The 24,032-nt window shown below is 55.3% G+C and overlaps 1 protein-coding gene across 7 annotated transcripts in view; it reads right to left on the bottom strand.

Moving 5' to 3' along the window:
* Window positions 1–24,032, bottom strand: part of SEPTIN8 (septin 8) — a 25,724-nt gene extending 1,692 nt beyond the window's left edge. The window contains exons 1-10 of one of the 7 annotated variants that reach the window (XM_045794725.2): window positions 23,753–23,920; window positions 12,497–12,617; window positions 11,356–11,551; window positions 10,829–11,009; window positions 10,150–10,311; window positions 9,489–9,585; window positions 9,101–9,269; window positions 8,776–8,908; window positions 8,488–8,678; window positions 3,284–5,715 (exon numbers count right to left, since the gene is read on the bottom strand). In XM_045794725.2, coding sequence (XP_045650681.1) covers window positions 5,673–5,715; window positions 8,488–8,678; window positions 8,776–8,908; window positions 9,101–9,269; window positions 9,489–9,585; window positions 10,150–10,311; window positions 10,829–11,009; window positions 11,356–11,551; window positions 12,497–12,617; window positions 23,753–23,782 — 1,323 coding nt within the window. In that variant the 5' untranslated portion in view covers window positions 23,783–23,920 and the 3' untranslated portion in view covers window positions 3,284–5,672. The other 6 variants (XM_045794727.2, XM_045794724.2, XM_045794726.2 and 3 more) reach the window with 6 other exon arrangements.

The following is a 24,032-nucleotide window of genomic DNA, read 5'->3' as shown; positions in this document are numbered from 1 at the left end:
ACCCTGAGCTTACTACTATGGGAGAGGTTAAATTGCAGATGCCTCACCCTTTATAGGACTATATGGTACCAGGTACTGGGGTGCCATGAGGCAGGCATGGAAGGGTCAGAATCCCTGAGGATGGACGGGGTAAGATGGAATGCATAGTTAGCCCAATGACGGCTTCACTGAGGTTGGGGGTGGATGTCCCTAAGATGGTGGGGTTAATGCTCTTGAGTCAAGTGGTTACACCTTCCTGAAATTGCTCTATACTAACATTTTAGCACTCAAAATTTGACTTAGAATGTAAAATGGTTCCGCTTCAAGCATGACCAGTCTATTTTAATTACAGGTCGGTACTGAGCAGTTGAGCCTCTGCGAGGGGCTGGTGGGGCAGCATCTGAGAAGTGCGCAGTCATCCTCCTGCTCAGACAGCTTTCTGTTCCACCTCCCAGCCTTTGGGCCCCTACCCTTAGTATCCTTTAGAACATAATGGCAACCCCTTCTTGCTGGGACCCCTCTGAATTCTAGGCTTTATGGATCCTGTAACAAGGAGGAAAGAAGGCACTGGAAAGCAATTGAGAAAAAGTTCCCAAGTCTTTAGAAGGCAATGAAGAGAAAAAAAGGCAGGTCAGGGTCACTGGTGGGAAGCGTAGTCTGACAGATCAAGACCCTGCTCTCTTCTCTCCCATGGGTCAGAGACCAGGGTGAAAGAATGAATAGTCACACTGCTGCTTGGTTTTCCTTCTGCAGCAAGGGATGCAGTCAAGCCAGCGGTGGGCCTTGCTTGGGGCTGAAGGGCCGGGCTGGTTCTCACTGACCAGTTCTCGCTGCTGCACTCACTGGAGCTGGCCAGGTTCTTCCAGCTTCCCAGGCTTACACCAGGCACACATGTAGCACTTCAGGTCCCAGTGACCCTGCCCATCATTGCAAAAATGGGACCCCCCTCCAGGTGCATGCTCCTGACTTGGCCCTGACTTCGGTCTTGGGTCTTCTCTTACAAGAGCTGGATCGTAAAGTATGCTTTGTTTGATGTAGTGATTTGATCAAGCCTAAAACATGTTTTTTTCCTTTGTTACTCTTAAAGTAGTCTGCTCACTTAATCAAAGGCACTCTGTGCTAAAGAATGACGTTAGCAGCCGACCCCCAGTGGGGGAGACACTGCTCTGAGGGCTCTGGGTTGAGAGGAGCAGGTTCCGAGACCGAGCCCGCTCCAGCCACGGTGCTGCTAGGAGCTTCCCAGCATGGCCGGGGGGGGGGGGGGGAAGCCAGCTGTCTCTCTGACACCCTGACTCCAAAGAGCCATTCCCCAGGCAGCCATCTCCGCCAGCTGGAGCTGTGTCAGTAGTGCTGGGATAGGAATGGCCGAACCACTTGTTTACCAGTCATTTGTGAAGTCAGCGGTTTTTTGTAAATGCACTAAACCATGGGGAGGCTAGTAGGTGCAGAGTGGTCACAGACCAGAGAGACTATACTAGTGTCTGTACAAATCTCTACCTTTTCTCCACACAAGTTTGCTTGTTGGAGCTTTTGTAAAAATAAACTTGAATTCCTTTCAACCTTGTCAGAATCTTATTTTCAGTCTATCGGATACCATGGATGTAGACCTGACAGTTCAGTATACTTGGAATATCATCTCCTCGGGCCCAGCAACGGCCGTCTCCAGTCTAGCACGGACGGAGAGGCTGAGGGACAGCGTGCTGCTCAGGGCAACTCACAGACGGCCGTGACTGCCCTCTGCCTCCTTCCTTGCACTGGAGTGGGCACCACATGGGGCAAGTATGGGCTCACGCTGAGGGCCCGCCAAGCACAGACTGTCTGACTTTGGAGAACTGCAAAGTCTCTTAATCAGGGAGCTCTGGGCGTAAACTGGGTGCTCAGAGCAAATCTCTCAATCGGAGCAAATGAGTAAAAGGAGAAGGCAGACCTGTGAGCCCTGGGTTGGGGCAAGGGACAGCCCTGTCATCTTTCAGAAGCAACAGGAAAAGCAAACTTGTGCGTTGCCAAAGTACCACTTGTGAGTTTAAGAAAAGCAGATAGGCTGTTCAGGCGTGCTTGGGATTCCAGGTCCCATCCTGCTGTCCTCTTTTTTTCTTCAGGAACTCCTATCCCACCTCAGATCAGAGACTGGGGATCACTGTGGTGGGAGAAATATGGACACAATTTGTCTTGCTCTTGTCCCCATCTCCAGATGGGCGGGGACTGGTGAAGGACTGTGGCTGCAGAAAATGGAGGTATGGTGACTTGGGCAGATGGGCTGAGAGAGGGGTAGGTGAGCAGCATGGGCCTTTTTAATTCTTGTCTAAATACTCCTTCCCCCACATAGGTGAGCTGAGTTGTACTGTGCTGCTCCCAAGGAGAGTCTCTGCAAAGCTCGGTAGAGACTTGGCTTCCCTGCTACCTGCCTCGCCACAGGTAGAGTGGAGCGGTACTTTCATTAGAGATGTCTGCACACAAGTCTCCCTGCTGGGCTGTCAGCTCCCTGATCTTAGTCCCCCTCTCCTCATTTTGGTCGTCCCAGAGATTAGTGCCCAACAGAGAAAGGTCCTCACAAATGGACCCACGAGCTTGTCATCGCTTCCCTCAACCACCAGTCTGCCCTTCCTCAACCAAATACTCACCAACAGGGCATCGCACCTCTACAAAACCGTCTCAGGTCCACCATCCTGCACTGTCAAACCGCACACTTGAATTTTGGCTACATTTTTGCTGTTCTTCTGTCATCCCACCGGGTCGCCGCAGTGGGGCTATAGCTCAGGAATTGAGCGTACAGACTACCAATACTAAAATCCCAATTCCCTTAGTTACTAGCTGTGTGACTTTGGGTAGTTACTTTACCCCTGTGTGCCTTAACTATGAAATGCGGAAAACAGTACCTAAGCATAGGATTGTTATGCAGATGAGAGGAATTAATGCATTAATGCAGCTTAGAGCAATGGCCAACATACCACAAGAACTCAAACGTTAGTTGTCCCATGTCAAGCCTACTCCACAAGGATATAAACTCTCAAACGGCAGCGTTTGCCCTCTCCCTTTCCTGCACCCAGTCGCCCACTGCAGATGCCTGGAGCACAGGCTGTGTCTTCTCTCCCTAACTTGTTCCTCCATCCCTCACCCCTTCCGCAGCCTGTCACAGATGCCCAGAGCAGGAGGCACTGTTAAAACGTAACCCTACAGCAGCTGACCAGCCCCACAAAGGTCACAGAGGAGACAAGCTGTATTTTACCAGCTGTGCGGCAGATCAATAGGCTAGGAAACATGTTGACTCACAAAAGCTATTGCCCAAAAAAGACACCACAAAAACTCAAAATAAATGCAAAATTTAATGGGAAAAAAAAAGTACAAAGTGAATGGAAAAGAACAAAAACAGTCAATGTATGAAGGAATAAATGAATTAACAAGTGAAGCAGTTTTAGAAAAGCTTGTTAACATAACAGAGGAGCAAGCCGTACGTCCCTCGGGCCTCTTATCCAGTAATACGAGCCCCACTTAACGAGCACCCACACGTAGGCACACAGAAACATATGCAGTCAGTCTACACAGTTACAAACCACCTAGACTCGGGTTACCCATCACCGGGGGACCCTATGTCCCGGTCTGCCTGAGACCATTCTAGCTTACAGCTGTTCATCTGGCATAATTATTTACAAGACCTCCTTTCACTCTGAAAAGTCTCAGTTTGGACAATAAATTACATGATTCTACCCAACATCAACTTGGCGTACGAAAGACATGATAGTAAATGCCGGCGTAGCCCTGCCGCCAGCCCTGATGATGCCAAAGGATGACTCTGAAAAGGAGCGGCACGTCAGGCCCCGCAGTAGGGCTCACGTCCCGGGCCGGGAGCTTGTTAAATAATGGCACGTTTTAAGCTCACCTTGTGCACCCAGGACTAATTTGGTCTCAGCTAAAGACGATAAACTTCCAAACACAAGCAGCACAGAGAGGGAGAAGTGCAGTGAGGCTCACTAAAGCCCGTGGGACCTGTGGAAGCAGCTCAGACCCCAGCAAATTGAACAGTGACGGGTCTCCCCAGAGATGCTAATAAGCCTTGCACCTGCAGACAGGTAACCAGCCACAATTCTGGCATTCCAGTATGCCTGGGGTGCAGCCCACACGCTGCGGTGGATGGGTGGCAGAATATGTCCACTCCAGAGTCCCCAGATCGGCCCATGAACAGGAGTCCCCATTTCTTATATAACCAGTAAATCCGCTGGGTCACTGAGCCTCATCTTTAGAAATATGTTAGGTGACGGAGGCTATCTTAAAGGTCACACTTCAACCCAACCAAAGACACTCCAGACATATAATCCCCCTAAAGCCAAGTCACTTGTGGCCCACATGGGCCTTAGGTATATGCCAATTCGCCTTTTGAATGCCCACACTGAAGGCCCTCAAAATCTGGATCCACCCCTGGTCGCGGCAGGACGCTTGGAAGAGTCGCACTCTGGGCACCCATAGAGCCTGCTCCGCGCCTGGTGAGGAGGGAGAGGCTGCCTTTTTCCTGCTGCGTCGCCACGGACACACACAGCTCACCCCTCCTCCCCACTCTGAATGGAGCCCCATCTTGGAAGCACAGCATGAAGCCAGGACTTGGTCCTGGAAATCAGTAAAGCGGGACAAGGCAGAAAGGGGGAGACAGTGATGGGTAGGAGGATGGAGGACAAGGAAAAACAAACGACCAAGCCAACAATAAATTAGCACAGCTTCTCAAGGCTTCCGACTAGGAGTGCTCTAGACTGCGAGCTCCTTGAGGGCAGGGCTGCGCGCTATTCTGGGTAGCCTGTGCCCAGCACAGTGCCCCATCAACATTAAATGAGATTCTTCCTTTGAGCTACTCATTTTTCACCTCCTATTTTATCACGCCATATTCTCAGCCCTGACTCCCACTGGCTCGCAAACCAACAGGAACAGAGAAGAATCGACGCTCCTAGTACTTTTTTAAAATGATCCCCTGAAGAATGCAGTGGAGAGGGGAAAGCTCCTTTGCTGGTAGCGTTTTCTGAAATTGTCCACACACGTCAGACACCTTCGTCTCTTTTCCTTGTGACCCAGCCAGGAAACAGAAAACAACGACCTTGAGACAAAAACCTTTTCCCAGTGGAGTCCTCTGCACTGGGAATGTGCAGGATTGGTTTGGGGGTCTTAGCTGGAGTCAGACACTTAACACACACGTGCAGTTGGTCCCTGTTTACAGGTAGCACCTCTGGAGCGCACAGACAACGGCTTGGGCTGCTGTTCCATTTACATTCGCGTTACAACACTGGACGTGGCCTTGTTCATGATCCACTTTCATCCGTAAAGAAATTCCAAACGCTGTCATTACAGGATGTTTATTGCCCACCTCTCCCTAAATATTATAGGGATGCTTTATACATAAGAAAGGTTTAGAGATATTTTTAGTTCTTAAAAATCAGGGAATCTGGGTTACTTATGAAAATAATGGGAGAGGATATTATCTGTCTTCACGCTTGTGCCAAAATAAAAATTTAGAAGTATCCTAAAGTTATTATTGAAATTAAGCTCTAGGTTAGAAACATTAAAATGAAGGGGAATAGGGTGAATTTTGCAGCATGTACACCAGACCACGCGGCCACACCCAGGGCACCGCATGAGTTGCCATCTTGACGGTGAACAATTAGGCCAAGCATCGCCGGCTGGGGCCTTCGCGAGAGTGGCACATAACTGCTCCGTCAAGGAATAGTGACACTGTAAATGGAAGACCAGCCACTGGCTCTGAAAAAAATAAACCTTGTCAGTTTTGGATTCCAGCATTCATGGCTTTGACGTGTTTGCACAGAGAGGGGTGGCCCACCAGGCCCAGGGCAGCCTGGGGGTGGGGGCAGGGGACAAAGCAAGGCTGTAAACACTGGAGTCTGTACCGGCTCCCAGTCCGTCCTCACACCATGTTATGGGAGAAGAAGGGTCACAAGGTGTAACTCAAGCAACTTAACACATGAAAGTCTAAAGTCCGCTCTTGACATGTAAGTCTGTGCGTGCGTTAACTGAAAAATAAAAATAAAACAAACAAAACAAAAACAGACACATTAAAAGATACGCAGACAATCAAATCAAACAGAAACAAAAGACAGCAAGTTGGACGCTGGGAAAGGGCAGTCAGTTTGGCATTTGTGACGAGCAAAGCAGAGAATTCGCTTCAGTTTGTGGCATCCCAGGCTGAGGGTCAAGATCTGATTGGGAAGTAATTTTGCAAAAGTAGATTAAAATTTGAAGACCAAGTACAACCCATGAAAGCAATTCAACTAAATGGTCATGAGAAACAACCCCCCCCACCACCTCGAATGCGCTCTGCACTGACCCCCTTCCCCTGACCAGGACAGGAGGAAGGAGCACTGCTGGCCACCTTACCTAGCCCACTCCTGGCCCCTGCAAGGCCAGCACGGGAGCACAGGGTCTCTCCCGGAGGCCAAACTGACTGAAGCTTTCTGGCATGTCCAGCAGGCAGAGAACGCCTGTCTCCCAGACCCAGGCCACACGGGAAAAGCAGGGAGACGTGACACTGGGGATGGACACCCACCCTGAGAGGTGTGCCAGTGCCCGTGCAGCCGGCCTGCACTCCACCTCCTGGCCCTGACCTGGCCACAGATCGTCGTCTTCCATTTCCGCGGGGTTTTTCCATTACTTATTTCCTAGCAGACTCTATCTGCCTTTTCTGAAACCAGATGGCCTGGGCCTAGTAGGCAGGGAGCAGGGCAAAGTCTCGCTAGGTGCCAACACCTGGGACACAGACCCACAGACCCCTTTCCAGGAGAAACCAGATTTCTGAGCCACTCGCTTAAAATCCCCATGGATTCCAATTCACAGAGTCCCCAGGCTCACCAAGCCAAGAGCTGGACGTGGGGCCGGGGCTGGAGACAAATGCAAAGCAGAGAGCAAATTCACACAGTGGAGGGGAATGTAGGGCTAGTGTCCTCCCTGGGACAGACGGGGGATCATCTCTGCCAGCAGTGCCAGCGGATGGGGGAGGGGCAGCACCAGTGAGCAGGATGAGGGAGACTATGGAAAGGAGGAGGGTCCGTCCCAAAGCAGAGGACAAGCCTTAGGCATAAGAACAAGCATTCAATTCCTAAAGGCCCGGCTTTGTCCCCCTAGCCTCCCCCAGGGAGCAGCTCATGGAGCTCAGGGAGCTTAGATGTGACTACGCCTCTATGCTCGTGTATCTTGGGGGCTGTGTGTGTTGGTAGGTATGTGCCTGCGTCTGTGCATGTGACGGGGCTGGAGTAACAGCAAGACAGACCGTGTCCATGAAGGTGTGGGTGCGTGGGGGGGCGCGCGTTGGGGAATGCAGTACTGGAGGTGGGGACAGGCTAATGCCACATGTAGCATCCCAGAGCTGACAGCTTCCTATGTGCTGCATGGCCTTAACCACAAGGCAAGGAAAGGACGGCCTGGACACAGATACTGCCAAACATTCCAAGGAGAAACGGGAGTCCAAGGAGCCCAAGGATGAGGGCAAAAAGGGAGTCACCTGCTTAATTCCTCAGCTGACAAGACAGAGAGGGTACCTGACACAGACTAGGGGCAGGGGAAAGCAGGGATGGACGAGAGCCCACAGTGTGATGTGGTTTGGGACACTGAATGAAGTGAGGTGGAGGAGAGAGATCCCCAGGAGCCAGAGTTGAGAGTGTGGAGTCTCTGAAAAGCCAAGGAGAAATGACTCAGAGTTGCCCCCACCTGGCCAAGAAGTTGACTGCACTCCTGGAGGCTGGGAAAAGCCTCCTTGCCCTCCCCAGTCCTCCTCTCTCCTCCAACTCTAACTTGAAGGGCAGCACCTCTATCGAGCAGGACCCCCAGAGCCCCTACAGGGAGCTGTGGTTCTTCCTTCCACAGGGAGTGAGCATACTGCCCAAGGGGTCAGTGCTGCCCGGGCTCAAGTGTCAGCTGCCCTCCGTCACCTGCCAGCCAGTGTGGGTCCCACATCTACTGTCTCAGAGACTGAGGGGCATGCAACACAGCTGCCCAAGCAGAAACCACAGAAGCTTTTGGAATCTGGAAATGCTGACATTCCCAGGCCCTGCCCTCTCCAGGCCTGGCAGCCCTTCCCTGAAACCTCTACACCCTTTCAGGGGCCACACCCTGCCTATTTGGCCCAGTCTTCACCACCCCAGCTCTGAAGGGGCTATAGAAGGGGAGAAAGAGAAAGAGAGAGAAGCGAAAGAGAGAAAAGGGAGAAAGAGAGAAAAGAGAAAGAAAGAAAAGAAAGAGAAAAGAGAGATAGAAGAGAAGAGGGAAAGGTGGGGGGTGGCAAGGGGTCGCTTGTGCAAGACAGAAAGTGCACAGAGACCTGGTATCCTGCGATATCAAGCTCACCAGTGAGAGGAAAAGAAAGGTGGGCAAGAATGAGTGGGGACGCAGGTGGGAATGAGAGCAAAAAGGTAAAGAGGTGAGCATAGGTGAAAACCAAAGTCAACTGAAGGAGCCAAGAGTAGGACAGAGTGGGCGCTCAGAGGGAGCAAGAGCCAGGGTGGACAGGGGACCACCACCTACTTCTTCTTGTCCTTGTCCTTCCTCAGAGGCTGCTGGGAGGTGGCATGCAAGGCCTGGGACTGCAGGGCCTCCACCGCGGCCTTCCTGCGGTTGAAGGCATTGGTCTCCTCCTCCAGCTCCCGGCGCTTCTCCTCCACCTTGCGCTTCTCCTCCTGGTGGACCCGCTTGAGGTGCTCAAACTTCTCGTGGAGCTGGGAGCAGAAATGGGGGAGCTCGGGCTTTGTGGGGACCCCGCCAGGCCCCTCCCTCCCTGGCCTGGCCTCACCACAAACCCGAGCGCGCACACACCTCCCTCTCCTTCTCCTTCAGCTCCAGCTCTGTCTCCTTCACTTTGTTGACAAACATCTGCCTCATCTCCTCCTCCTTCCTCTGCAGCTCACTCAGGAACTCCTTGCGCTTGGCCTCGTAGGTCTCCTGCAGGCTGTGGAGACCCAGAGAGAAGAGGCCAAGGGTGTGATGGCAGCGGGATAGCGTGGGGCAGGGGTGGGAAGGGGGATCATGCGGGCACAGCGATACTGGGGTCCCCACAGCCCCTCTCCCTGGCTCACGAGACCCCAGGCACCGATGCCAGCGTAGCTGTGCAGACAGGCTCACTCCCGGCGTGGGCTGTCACCTGAAGGGCTGGCTGTCGCCGTCGCTGTCCTGGAAGCCCATCTCCTCCAGCTTGCAGCGCCGGTAGAGCTCGTAGTGCCGACTGTGGGTCTGCTCTCGGAGGTCCTCCATGTTCACTCGGATCAGCATTTCCCGCAGCTTCACAAAGTCGCAGTGGTTCTCATTCTCCACTGGAAGCACAGGGCACGTGGGCCATCAGGCGGGCGCGCAGACAGGCACCAGGAGGAGAGGACACAGGACAGCGGTCAACGTGTTATGGGCAGACTCCCGAGACGGGACAGGCAAGGCACAATCCCAGGGAGGACACAGGACAGAGGCTGCGGGCAGCCAGGAAGGACGGGACACGACATCTGGGCCCCCGATGCGATGTGCTCTCCTCCTGCACTTACCCTGCACCACGCCCCAAGGGTACTGCCGCGCTCGGACCAGCTTGTTCCCCACCTTCACCTCCTCGGTGCTCCCCACCACAGCGAAGGGCAAGTGTGCCTGGAAAGGAGCCCAAGGACGGCTGAGCACTGAGCTGACAGACTAGCGGATGGACCCTGTCCTGGGCCCCAGGGAGGGGTGGCCAGACCTCAACAAGGCCTGGCCAGGGCTCACTTCCTGGCTCTCCTTAGAAGTATCCTAGAGCCTCCAAATAGGGGAGCAGGCTGAACCTGCACCCCCTCTTCCTCATGTGCGAGGTGTCCTTTCAGCCCTGGGGCTCCCCAGGGGCCAGTCGAGGCTGCCTCACAGGACCTACAAGCCTGGCTCTCTTCCAAGTTCCTACACCCTGGCATCTGGCCTGTTTACTCCTCCAGGTTTCAGTCTCTGCCCAGAATCCTTATCTTGTGAAACTTACACTCAGGGAAGGCCCAGCACCAGCCCAATACCCGATTCCTCCCATCTCCTGGCCACAGGACTTGGGCCTGCTGGCTCCCAGATGCCCACCCGTCTTTCCTGGAGAGGCTAAGGCTGGAATCCTGGGAAACCAGAGTCTCTGGGGCTGTGTGTCACAGATCTGTGCTGGCTGCAAGCCCTCTGGCCCCGAGGCCAGTGTCTAATGCTCACATTCATGACTGCGTTAATCTCGGCCACAGCCTCGTCGTCAGTGGGAAACTGGTAGATCTGAACCCCGTTGCTGACCAGCTCGCCCATGATCTTGATCTTGAACTTGTGGAGCTCACTCTTGGAGATGGTGTCAGCCTTGGCAATGATGGGAATAATGTTCACCTGCCAGGATCAGGGGAGAGGGGCAGAGGTTAGCTCTCCCCAGCTGTGGACGGCCCACATCCCTGGGCAGAAAGGCAGGAGGCTAGAGAGAAGGAGCTGCTCCCATGGGTAGTCCTGGCCTGAACCCAGCCACTGGAGCCTTTCTAATCGGTGGTAACAATCATCTATGGTGCTTCTTATAGCCCCGGTTCCCCCAAACCACCATTCAGCCCCAAAATTAGTCCTCTGGGCAAACCCAGCTTTGACCTGAGAATAAGAATCAATTCAGCTAAAAGGAAGGGCTCAGGCCCAGGCCCAGGAGACAGAGCTCTAGAGAAAGAGCCCAGAGTGATGGGAGCCCACTGGAGCAGGAGGGACAGGTGTAAGAGAAGATAGAGAGAGAGGACCAACCCAAGGGCCTATCTGCAGGGCCCCGAAGCAGCAGAGCCCCTGACAGGGACCACAGTGGGCAGTCACACCGCAGCCCCCAACTTGGAAGGACCACGAAGCCCAGGGAACAAGTCTGGGGGGTGCATGCCTTGCTGTCCAGTTTCTTCATGGTCACCAGGTCCAGGGACTTAAGGGAGTGCCCTGTGGGCGTGATAAAGTAGAGGCAGACGTGGACCCTCGTGTCGTGGTAGTCAAAGAGGGAGCGCCGGATCTTCAGCTCCTCCTGCAGGTAGTTTTCAAACTGCGCGTCGATGTAGTCGACTATGGGCCTGTAACTACAGACAGCTCCGTCACCCAGGAGGCAAGCACCGAGCCGTGGGGCGAGGGGCTGCCCACAAGCCTTCCCTCTGTGGGCACAAGCGGCTTCTGCCTGGGGGTCCCTGTCTGGGGACAGGTGGCCGACCCTGTCTCCTAACCTCCAAAGGGGTGCTCAGGACCTCAGGTATTTCCCGAGAGGACTTCCTCTGGCCCCCATGAGGTGTGAGGCTGGCTGATTTGTATGGGGGCAGCTTGGAATGAAAAGTGCTAGAGCGGGGTGTTAGAACCAAGGCCTCTGGGGGGGGGCGGGGGGGAGGCGGGATGAGACTAGGCGGGGCCGCCCTTCCCGCCTCTTGCCTCTCGTCCTTATTGATCTGATCCCCGAAGCCCACAGCGTCCACAATGGTCAGCTTGAGGTGCACATTGCTCTCCTGGAGGTCGTAGGTCTGGGGCCGCAGGCGTACGCACTCCTCATGGTGACTGGCTTCCTCGGTCTCGAAGGTCGTGTTGAAGAGTGTGTTCATCAGTGTGGACTTGCCGATGCCGGTCTCCCCTGGGGAGCAAGGAGTGGAGGAGACAGGGTGTCAAAGGCTGGAGCCGGGGCTATCCCTGGCTGCTGGCTAGGAAGGGTGGGGCGCGGGCACCCTCAGCCTCCACACAAGAGAGGGGGGCGGGCCTCTAACTCCATCCTTCACTGTCCCCATCACCAGGAACCATCCCTTCTCGGTGGCCTCAAAAATAATGTGTGGAAGCAAGGGCCAGAAGGCTGACTTGGACATAAGCTACGGCTATGTGGGCAGCTGTGAGATCCACTGGACAGCGTGCGACCTGGTCCCCTGCTCTGCACACCACCCTTCCTGGGCCCAGGCTGGTCACAGGCCCAGCAGGGCCAGGTGCGAACCACCAGTGGCCTCCTGACCCGTCTAGCCTTATCCGCTCAGGATACACTGTTCCCCGAGGCGCCCCCACGGCCCAGCGGAGGCCAGGGCGTCGGCACCTGTGCAGCGTCTGGCAGAGCTCTCGGTGCCCTCTGGGAGCCCGAGGCCTTGAGCACATGGAACCTCCCAGTCTCCCTGTTTGGGGCTCTATTTGTTCAGATGTGTGCCGGAGCTCGTACTGCGTGATACTATAATCGACGGGGAGTCTCGGTTACCAGAGTGTCCTTACCACGCAGTAGGAACAACAGTTAATGTTTTTAACAAACACAAAATCTAAACCTCTGTGATAAACACTCTGGGTTTACAAAGCACGTTCACATGTCTAATTGTGTTCACTCTTCAAAGCCCCTGGAGTCAGGCCCCCAGCCTCTGTCCTTGACCCTGGTAAAGACACTAGTCGCCCTGACCCCCAAAGAGTGTCTCTGCTGGGAGCTCCCTGGGAGCTCAACAGGTGGACAGGGCAGGAACTCCCCATCTCCTGGAAGGCTCCTGTCCCCCCCCCCCGCCCCATCTGAGAACCCCCCATCCGCGACTACCCCTGGCCAGACTCGGACACATACCCACACAGAGGATGTTAAAGCTGAAGCCCTGTGTGACCGACTTGCTGACCAGCTGGTCCGGGAGGCTGTCGAAGCCCACGTGGCCCCCCAGGGAGAGGCTCCGAGGCTCCGGCTCTGCATTCTGCCAAGAGAGAAACAGCAAGGCAGTGAGCCCCTAGGGAAGAGAGGCCACACGGGGAGAGGCCACACCCCACAGACAACGCCACCCCCCCTACTTGTCTGCATTCTCACCAAATCTCAGGACACAGTGTGAGCGCGCCAGAGCTCCAACTCCAGGAGGAGCTTCCGGAGGGGAAGCCCGGTGCGCCTCAGGCGCCTGACCCCACCCCAGGAAAGCGCTTTCACACACGCCTCTGCTCTACCTGGGCTGGCAAGCCATGCCTGGGCCTGGGGCGTCTTCTGGCACGGATGGCCCAGGGAACCATCTATCCTAGTTGCTACCCCTGAGGATTTACCTATCCTCTTGCCCAAGAGGAGGCCCAGATGGTCCCCAGAATCTTTATCTTAAATAAAGATTTCAAGAGGCCAAGATTGGATAACGTGTATGTTCCTGCAGCTCCCTCCCGGGCCTCACAGACACTCCTTCTGAGACAGGACTCAAGCAGAGACAGGTCTGGCCTGACCCCTTCACACTAGTTCTCCGTCAGAGGGCTACCCACCCCCAATTGGGCCGGGCTCACAGTTCTCCACGTGCACCCCTTGCTGCCCACGCACTCAAGCACGGAGTGCACAAATGGGCCCTGCTAATGGGGCCAGCGCTCCCTCACACCTACCGCCGGGTCTCAGGGCTAGTCTCTAAGGGCACTGTGACTGAAGCATCAGCCCTCCTGCCTCAGTGGTACTCTCTAGGGACTCCCAGGCTCTGGCTCATGCCACCGTCCCACACCCACTCCAGCCCTGGTTGTTCAGACAGACGATTTGGATGAGAATATGGAGGCGTGCCCTCAGGAGAGAGGCAGGCAGCAGGTCCCGAGTGAGCTGGGGACACTGGAGCTGGCCCACAGCACTATAAAAAGAAACCACCAGGACCCGAAGCAGAGGGTCAAAGTCAGACTCCAATTTGTGTGGATGATTTCTTCACTTCCCTGGGAATGGGGATAAAATGCTGTCCTCCAAGGGAAGGTTCCCAGGCTCAGCCTTTCCAGCTTCAGACCTCGGGAGGGCAGGCCTCAGACAGCTCCATGGTGCAGAAACGTCTACTCTATTCTTGAGCCCCTTGGCCCTGGCTGCCCACGAGAAAAGCAAGGCCAGGGTAGGACAAAGGGTGTGAGTCCCATCCTGCCGTCCTGCCCACAGCTCCAGAAGGGAGGAAACAGGCCCAAAGGAAGGCAGCCCTGGGAGCTACTGAGTGGTAGGACAGTGGCAGTTCTCATGCCAATGTGGAGAGCGGACAGTGGGCCCTGGCTGCCTGCCCTCCTACAGAGGGATCTGCTCAGCACCTGAGCCCTCTCTGACTTCTTAGTAGCCACAGTCTGTTGCCTCAGCCCGAACCGCTCTAACCATTCTCTCCTCCCAACCACAGCTCCCAGCACATACACTCAACCTTCCCTCCTTGACTAATGATGCCCATCCCTCTCCCCTCACCCCCCAGCCTGGCTCAGTCACTGCAACCTTTCACTGATGACGGCCAGGTGTGTGTGTTGGCAGCCTTGACTACACATGGACCCTCTGGGCAGTTGTACCAACCCCTCAAACAAGTCAGGATTACCCCAACCCCTGCTCTCTAATAACCCTCTCTCCACAGAGCCTCTGTTCTTACAGCCGACCCTTTCTCCATCTCCTCCATCCCCAGGGGATCATGTTACAACCTCCCACTCCAGCCCAGGCTCCCCCCAGGACTGCAAACATAACCCAACAAAGAGGCCCCAACGGCAGCTTCCTCTCACTGGTGCCCACATCAGAAACAGTGAAGAGAGCACAGGAGGTCCTGGGTCAGGTTCAAATCCCCCAGCACGGCATTCTGGGCCCTTCACGGCCTGAGGCCTTCCTCACAGATTCGGCCAGTTTAACTCTGAATTCATTCTTCCAACCGGTCCCTTTCTCCGGGCTCCAAGCTCATTCTCCCCTTTCCCCGGCACCTGCTCTGACCTGGCCCTACATACTTACATTCCACACCCCTCCCTTGGCTGTGACCCTGTTTCCTTGCACTATGCGTTGTCCTTTTCTTACACATCCCGGTCTTCCAACTCCTCTGTAAGTTGCTTGAGGATGGCTGCAGGCTGGGGGAGGTCGGGCTTTCCACTCTTCCCACCCTCCCACCAGGATGCCCAACATGCCACACAACGCCGCCATTTACAAGCCACTGAACGCTGCCTTCACCCGCTGCGGCACCGGGGGCATCTGCCCACCTCGCACAGAGCTGCATTATGTAGTCTCGGTTCCACCTGCTCATCGCAGCTTAAGGATCAGAGGGAGGACAGAACGGTTAGTCTAGAGCATTTTTCCTTCCAGGCGAGACGGAAAATCTCCAAAATTTAAGGCGTGCTGCGCTTGCAGAGAAGGCTATGTGTTTATTCATCCTCTTCTTCCAAGGGTGACACAATCAGGATGCAGTCCAACATCCTGTAGCCTGCCGCCAAAACCCACCCAGTCAGCTGCGTCTGGAAAGCACGCGCGCGCACGCTTGGCTGTGGAGTACTTGCACGGAAACAGACGCCATCCTATTTCTGCGTTTCTCCACTCTCTCACAGTTCCAGGCTGCTAAGGCTAAGAGCAGCACTGGGGGGGGGGGGTCCTCACATAAGTCCCCCTATCCTTGCTCAGCCAGCCCTGGCTGCCTTCACCCACACAACTCCCAGGCTCTCTCTGGAGACGTGTGTGGAGTGCGGGGAGGTGCCTGTCTCCACACTGTTGCCCAGGCTGCACTCTGTCACTCCAGGGACCACACACCGGGGGCAATCAGCGCCTGCTCAGGAGCCGCAGGGCCCGCGGGAGTGTCGATCTCCAGGGCGTGCGTGCACACACATGCACACACACAGACGAAAGGCCGCTGGTCCTGAGGAGGGCAGACTGGTCCTCCTTGCCTGGTCTCGGGAGACTGACTTCCTCGCTGTACCGCGGCGTGACTCTCACTAATGCCAACTTCTCTGATCCTGTATTTGGCATCAACAACACGTGATCCAAGGTGTACCGCTCACTCCAAGGTGCCTGAACCAGGTGTCTCTGCTGACCCAGCCTCGGAGGAGCCAGCAGCCCCCAAAGCATCACGGGCATGTCTCACCTAACACAACTCAGAAAGAAACTTCAGCTCTCCCAATGGCTACCTGGTGACCCTGCAAATGTCCTGCAATTTGCAGGTAAGACCTCAGCTCCCACTCTAAGGGTAGGTCCTAACAGCCCTCAGCCAATCGGCATGATCCCACGACCGGCTCAGAGACAGGCAAGTGCACCACGCTAAACCTGGATGACCATTTGTAAGCATGAGGGGAGCTGGCACCAGGCTACAGCCCACTTAGGGAATGGCAGGGCCAAGAAAACCACGGGAGAGAGCAAGCCAGTTGCTGCTCTACCTCTGGGCTTTTCCCTTTGCCCCTGGCCACACCTCCCCTTTACTGCCTCTGCTAGTTGAGTGGGCCCCCCCAGTACTCACAGCGGAGAACGCCGCGACTGCTAGGGCTTCCAGAGTGAAACTCGGAACACAGAGGATCAGAGAGAGAGCAAGGAAAGTAAGGACATGGAAAGAGTGCACAAAGTAAAACGTCTCAGTGTCTACCAAAGAAAGCACCAGACGTCAACTGGTGACCCAACACCCCACTGAGGACTGCTCTGTGTGAACTAAGCTAAGTGGCTACAGGCTCCTACGCAGTCCTTCCCACCCTCTGTGGCAGACACCATTATTATCCCCATTTTACAAGTAAGGAAACTGAGGTGCACGGACGCTTAGAGAACAAATCGGGGCAGAGCCAGGATTTGAGAGTAGCCGAGTCCTGGCCCCAAACCACGGGCCATACTGCCTCCCCTGTTCTTACAAGGCTCCTGACCCCTTCATTCAGTCACTCGGCACACGCACACGGGGCCCGTCTGCTGTATGTGCCACGCACTGGGATGGCTGCCAAAGAAAAAATGAGGACACTGGATCCTAGACCTCGGGGGCTCAGTGTAACGCAGTTTAAATTCAAAGGGCTAGAGAGGCCAAGCAGGTAATGTCAACGGGTGAAGAGGAAAAAGTAGAGTCATAACCAGGACAACAATACCCAATGGCTATCAGGAGCTTCCCACGTACAGCTCTGAGTGTCATTTTGTCCACGCATCAGCCCTGTGAGGTAGGCTGTCATATCACCACCATCAAACAGATGAGACAACTTAGGCTCCAAGAGATTAAGAATTTGCCCAGGACCACACTGCTCAGGAGGGTGAAGCCAGGATGTGAATGGAGACAGGATGACTGCAAAGCCCACGCTTCCAGCCACATCACTCCACGGACTGCTGGCTGCGAGACCTGCTGACTGGGCTGAGCGTGGGGTCCCCCCGGGAGAGGTGGGAACGCCAGGGAACTGCAGAGCCTGTCTGTGCAACTCCAGCCAACTCCGGGAATGGAGGCCTGGTGCTGCCAAATTGAACGATTTTTCAAGGGAATCCACAAATCTAGATTTTTACGTGCAATCCCCTAATTTTTAAAAGTTGGCAAACAATACAAATTGAGAATGCCATGGGGCCCAACACAACCTGTCTGGGGGCTGTACCTGGTCCGTGGCCTCACGATCCGCAACACCGCGTCTGGTAGGAGAGTGAGCTAGAAGGACAGCACACCCATGTCTCTGCTCTTGGGGCGTGGAGACCCGCAGGAGAGAGCTCCACCGAAGAAGCCTTCAGTTAGACAACTCAGCTCAGACCCCGGTGAGGAGCGGGCCCAGCTTCTGGCCCTGTGCACCCCCCCCCCAGGTCCCTGGGGTGCTGGCTCAGGGGGTCTAACTGTCCTCAAACCTCCAGAAGAGAGAGTTGGCAGCTCTGGGCTCTACATACACAATGGGAAACTCCACAGGGCCATTATCCCTTCTCTAATCACTAACAAGCTTTTGGCTCCTGAGCCAGGCCCCAGGCTTCTGTGTCATCATTTCTTTGGCACATCAAAGACAACAACCAAAATAACAACTGCTCAGGCCCGCCGTGTTCCTCCATGCCCGGCTGTCCAGAACAAAGTAGAAAATGGCATTTTGTTATGCAGCCCAGTGGATAACTAGGACGTCATTTTCCTGACCAGGAAATGCTCTGTCTGAGCTTTCTGGAGCAGCCCTAATTGCCATCCAAAAGGAGCTATTCCTTTCACCAAGAAGAGAGGTGGGTTTTGGGGAGAAACCATGTCTGATAGCTCGCCCACACAAAAACACAATTTTATCCTGAAAAAATAGAAATCTGCTGAATGTCTGAACCAAGAGAGCCAAAGAAGGTGTGGGTGAATAGAGAATCCTGAGGTCAAACCCCCCAAACTAAGTTGGTCATTGGGATGGAAGCGGAAATGGTACCCCACTGTACGGGTATTTGGCTCCCGAATCCTGGACAAAGAGCAACTCCCCACCCTAGGCCTTCCAAAGAGTTCTCCGGGGCCTTGGCCTTCAACAACTCTTTTCCCCCAGGCTCCCAGGCCTAGAACCCATAGGACTGAGCACCTGCCAGGCAAACAGGAAGCCCACTCCCCAGGAGAGCCCCAGCCCTAGGGAAGCCCTATTACTGTTGAGCAATGGACCCAGGAGTCATTGCCCCACTGGGAGCCTTCTCAACCCATGTTCCTGGCATAAACCACACTACCCCCAGCTCTAGCTGCTCTAAGCAGCCTGGGCCTTAAATAGCCAGAGCAGAGGCCGCTGGCCAGAACCCGTGGTCATAGCGCAACTGTCCTTGAGTCTGAGAGGAATCTTAGGAATTTTCCCAGGAAAGGCTTAGGCTCACATCCCAGGATTCCACAGCAAATCTCTAAGCCCAGGTCAAAGGTTACGGGAAATAACCGAAGGGATGTGTGCGGGAGGGAGCGGGGGAGAATGTTGCTCTCCTGGGCTGCGAGGGAAGGACAGAGTCAGGATTCACCTACCCATAATCAAGAAGACACCTGTGAGCAAAAGTGTCTCTCTCCTAATGCAGCAACAAAACCCCCAAAAGCCTGGGGAGAAGACATGACCGAGGATCAAACAGCAAAAGTGCCGGCATGGTGGCAATAATGGCACCATGGCAGCTGGGCCCCAGGAGGAGGCCACCATCACTCTCCAAAGGCCAGTCATTCCGTTCCCCCTCCTGGGAAGTGAAGGGACTTTAGGAGCAAAACTACCCCCAGGAGCCTAAGGCCACCCCATGCCCCAACCCCTATACTCCATTCTCTCTGTTTCCATGTCTCATTAGCAGGCACTTTCCTCCCTTTTCGTGCACACAGAAAGCCAAGGCTGACACTTAGCAACATACGACAGCTTGTTTCACAGGTCTCCTGTCAAAATAAGGCTTCTAAGAAGCCAAGCGCATTTGCTGGTCTCTAGGTCCAACCAGCTTACCCCAACACCTTCTTGGGCTTTGTTGTGCTGTCTGAGAAGGAGTGGTCCATTCTACCATGGAGCAGATGAGAAAGACGCCCTGGGCCTCAGAAGGTACTGGAAACCCATGTGTTCATACTTTCTCACTTGGCTCAGGGACTCCGGCAACAGTCCCCACTGCTTTGCAGCAGGGAAAGCCTAAGTGGTCTGGACATCACTGGAAGGAAACAGTGCTCCACAGTGAATGAGACCCTACCCTTAGAAGGGGGAATGTGGGCAGTGAAGGGGACCCTCCCCCTCTCCAATCCCAGGATGGATGCCGGCACTGGGAAGGGACAGAGAAATGCAAGGGTACCAACATGGGCCAGTGGAAGCTCAGTACTATCATTCTGCTGCTTGCTCCATTCACCCCAGCCCCAGGCAAAGTATCAGATTTGCACCCTCTCCCCACAACCGGGGCTGGAAAGTGGACTTGGGTTCATGTCCACAGCCTCTCCAGAACCCTGGGCCCCACGTGGCCCAAGCCCAGGAGGCCCCCCAAGAGTAGCTGGCACCTGCAATCTGAAATAGGTCTTTATTCCCCCCTCCCCTGGCTCTATCCCTCTAACCTGGCTTCCAGGATAGGGACCAAGAACTGCCTAGAAGCCATGTGTTCTGAGGAGGAGAATATCTAATTTGCGCCAAGACCACTCAGGGCAATTCAAGTAGAGATACAACCGAGATGCCCCTTGCCCTGTTTTCCACCACCTCTTTCCAGCCATGGTTCCTCATCTAACTCCTGAAGATACAGATGGCTCCAGCAAACAGCACTCCAACGCTAGCATGATGGCATGCTGCCCTTGGAAAATATCCCTTCCCCAGTCATAAGTGTCTCCCTCCTGCCTGCATGGCTCCTCTGGCTGTCTGGGAAAGCTTGTGCCTTGGGGGCCATGCCTGGGGATCCCAAGACCCATGCTGGCAGCACAGTGGCAGAAAGGCTGGAGAAGCTTCAGGGGACACACAGAGGCCAGCCAGCCCTCAGGCCCTTTGCTCTGTCATCCTGCAGCTGCTTTCTTCTGGTAGCTGGACCCAAGCCACAGAGACATTCATGGTAGTTAATGCCCCAAATACGTACCTCCCCCTCGCCCATCTTACAGCCCAAAACTCAGAGGGCTTCACCCTCTTTGTCATCTCAAGGGTTACGTGGGTGCTGGGGTTGGGTCTCAGGCCTAAACTTACCAATGACCAGCGTCTGCTGCCTCACCCAACTGCGGGCTGCTGGCGTCAACAACCTGATGGGCAGATAACATCCAGAGCCCTCCCTGACAACCAAAGCTTTTGACAAAAATCAGGCCTGGGGTCCCAGCCTCCATCGGTTCTCCCATCGTGCTGGCACTGTAATTAGGCTCCCTCTTGCCACCTTCTGTCTCCCTACCCTGGTCAGTCCCTTACCACATGTTCCCTTGGATCCTCAGTGCCTTTCCACCAGCCTCCCTGCTCTGACCCGTTCCAAACAAGATCCCAGGCAGGCCTTCCTAAAGTCGGCACCCATAGCAAGGCACGATGCCCATGAGGGAGGTGGGGCAGAGCTGCAGGCTTGCAGTGGTGCTCACGAACGACCTCTAACACCCCCAGGCACTGAGAGCTTCACAGATGTCCCTTGCTGAGCTCCCGTCTCTCTCTCAGGATGCCTCAGCAAGGAGGTGCCTGGCCACTTTTACAGGACAGGGAGATACCACTCCATGACAGAGCCCTGTTGCACGAGAGAGTTGCCTCCCACACACCCCTTCCCACCAGTTTTTGCTTTAGGGAGGGAATAGGCACTCCTTGGATAGCCTGCTTCTTGGGGGAGTGTCAAGATTACAGGGGTGACAACGGAAGTGACAGATGGTGCTGGGGATAAAGCGGAGATGGCGGGGGGGGGGGGGGTGACTGGCTGGGAGGAATGCCAGGCGTGAGGCTGCCATGCTGCACGCTTCTTCCCTCTCCCCCTCACAGCCACACTTTCTCTGGCTCTAAAGCCCCTCACCTGGGAGTCTGAACCCTGCCCCATGAGATTTTGACAGAAGAAACACAGGAGATGGCCCTGGGGACAGGAAACTCTGGGCCCCAGTAAGGGGAGGGGGGGGTCCTAGTAAGGAGGAGGAGCACAGCAAGAGTGCACAGGAGTCTGGCTGCTCCAGGAAGACAAGAGGCACCAGAAAGTCCCCAGAGGGCTGTCCCAGACGTGCACATCCAGGGGATGTCAAACCTAACCGCACAGCTGACCTAGGGTCGAGCAGAGCCTAGCCAGGATGTAAAGGCTACCGAGCCTATTTACATCATGCTATGCGGGGAACAGGAACCCAGCACATACTGACCTCGAGGTACAACTCTGTACGCTCATCTAAGCTCCAGGATGGGACAGTTCCCAGGCCAGCCGGGGCTGGCCTGACCACCAAGCCAGCCTCGGGGGCGGACGGGGGTTCGGGGAGAGCAGACCTGCCAAAGTTCAATCAGATCATAGCCTCATGGCCAATGCTTAACACCAAAGTCGGCCCTGAGACTGGACAGACACCTAACCATATCTCTCAACATGCCATAGACTGCAATTAACCTTCACAAACTCCGAAGAATATTAGTATGGTTGGGCCCAAGATAGAGAAAGAAATGATTTTCCCAGGATGACAAACCAGGAGAGGAGAATGGAGTCCAGGCTCCTAAATTCAGGCCAAACCCCACCCAAGGTCTCCACCCAAATTCAACCCTATGCAAGTCCTCCCAGGAGGCTGATGGCTCAGAGCGTGGAGGGTGTGGAAGGCGTCCATCCAGACAGCTCAACCTGGCACAGTAACCAAGGCCTTACAACCATACCTGAGTCAGTCCCCTCTCTGTGCCTTGACCCGTGAAAGAGATAATACCTGAAAACCTCACAGAAATGCCAACATGGGAATCTGAGGGGAAGGGTCTTTCCACCCCACCTCCTGGCAGTGCTATCAGGTCTCTCAGCTCAGGGTCTGAGGACCACCTCTGGGCGTGCAGTGACCAGAGCCCCAGGGAGGGTACTGAGTAACGGAGCAAACTCCTTTTCTGCTGCCTTCTTACACAGAGGGCCAGTGTCCACATCCACCAGGACACTAGGTATCATGTGTCATTTATTGAATCCTTACCACATGCCAGACACTGCTCTAAGTACCTCACCTGGATTCTCTTACTGAATCTACCCAATAACCCCAGGAGGAAGGTAATGTTTTTATTCCAATTCAGAACACTGAGGGGTTAACTAACGTGCTCAAGGTCACATGGCCAAGGAGTAGTAGTCTAGGATTCACATCGGGCAGTCTGATTCTGGTTACTCTACATACCGTTCCCACCAGCAAGACCAACCAACTGTTAGAGCAACCTCTGGCCGCAGACAAAACTCAGACATAACTTTCTGGTCAGCAGGGCACAGAAAATGTACACAGACACGCATGCACAGATGCGCAAACACCCCCAGATCTCTTGGCCTCCAGCTAATCAGCTCTCTTAGGATTCAGGGACTGCTCTCCTTGGGTACATAAATTCTAATTTATAGTGCAGGGGTGAGGTAAACCTCTGATTCACCCAACCTCTGAGTCTGCTCCTCCTGTATTTAAACTTACTTGACGGACACAGAGCCTCCTCCTCAATGGGAATAAAACACCTCAGTCCAGAAATTAGGAAACCAAAAGCTCCTACTTCAGTTATGCATATTTCCCAAGTAGACCAACAAATGTATTTTCAGATTAAAGGGTAAATTTACATACATAAATTCAGATGACAGTATTTATAGCATTAATTACATAAGTCCTAGCTCCTTTATTTAGCCCCAGAACCAATTCCTTATCAGTCACATATTCAACATTTCCCCCCTCCCCCCCAACAGCCCCGAGCCCGCCCTCCCTCCCCCTTCCCGCCCGACCAGGGCCTCACATGCTGGCAAGAGGATACAGCTTCCTTCACTGTCACAGCCCAGCCTCCCAGACACACCCAGATCCAGCCTTAGACACCAGGGGACAGGCAGACACGATCCCCAAGAGGCTCCCCTCTCCCAGGTGAATTACAAACATCTTTAGGAAGTTGGCTATTGGTGGGCTCAGTCCCACAGAGACCCCTGCAGGGACCACCCGAGCCGGTAGCCCTGCCAAAGGCAAACCCAGACTGGGGCCCAAACAAACATTCACCTAGAATCGCTCTTCCTGGGGGAATTGCTGCCTGAGACCGGATCACTGAGCTGGGACCTGCCTGGAATGCCCCCACGATCTGGGCGCTTAGGCGGGGAGTGGGGATGGGAGACGAGTGGCGGGGGAAGGCAAAGCAGGCCCAAGGTCTTCAAGGATCCGAGTCTGCAACTACCCTGAGCTCATCTGAAGGACTCCCTCGGATCCTTTTGGGCTTCATCCTCACAGGCTGTGCCCATCCAACAGCACCTGCGCGGCTACGAATCTCCCCAGCAGTGCAGAAACACCCGGCGAGTGTGGGGGTCCGGAGGATCCCGGATCCTCCCCCCCCCACACACACCTCTGGCTCCTGGGGCCCCAGTCTGTCCTCGCACCTGGCCCGAAGCAGCCAGGTATTTATTTGCTCCTTCCCGCGAAGGGGGTCTGCCTCTCGTACGCCCAAGGGGGGCGCCCCCGCCGACGCCCCGGGACCCCAGGCTAGCACTGCGAAGAGCCCGCTCGGGTGTCCCCAAGCCAGCCCGGCGTCGAGGCCCGGCCGCGCGTAGCTGACAGCCCGCCTGGCGCCCCCGGCCAGCTGCAGGGCGGCCCCCTCCCAGCGCCCCGCGCCTCCCGCGCGCGCCGCGGCCCAGCAGGGCCCTCACCGAGAAGCGCTCCAGGTCAGTGGCCGCCATGGCGAGCTCCGCACCGGGCGGGCGGGCCGGGGCGAGCACCCGGGCCGCGACGGGGACCAGCCGGCTGCGGGACGCGCTCCGCCCGGGCGGCTGCGGCTGAATGGATCCAATATGGCCACTTCCTGGAAACTCCCCTTGGCGGCGGCGGCGGGAGAAGTCGCGGAGCCGCCCCCGCCCCCGCCCGCGGGACCGGCCTCCCCGCCCGGCCCCGCCACGAGCGCAGCCAGAGCCCCGCTTGGACCGCCGGGGG

Source organism: Ursus americanus, chromosome 5, assembly GCF_024610735.1.
Source record: "Ursus americanus isolate L20-20 chromosome 5, mUrsAme1.1.p, whole genome shotgun sequence".
Taxonomy (NCBI): Eukaryota; Metazoa; Chordata; class Mammalia; order Carnivora; family Ursidae; genus Ursus; species Ursus americanus.
Note: the sequence above shows the minus strand (reverse complement) of the source record. Positions and strands in the feature narration are given on the sequence as shown.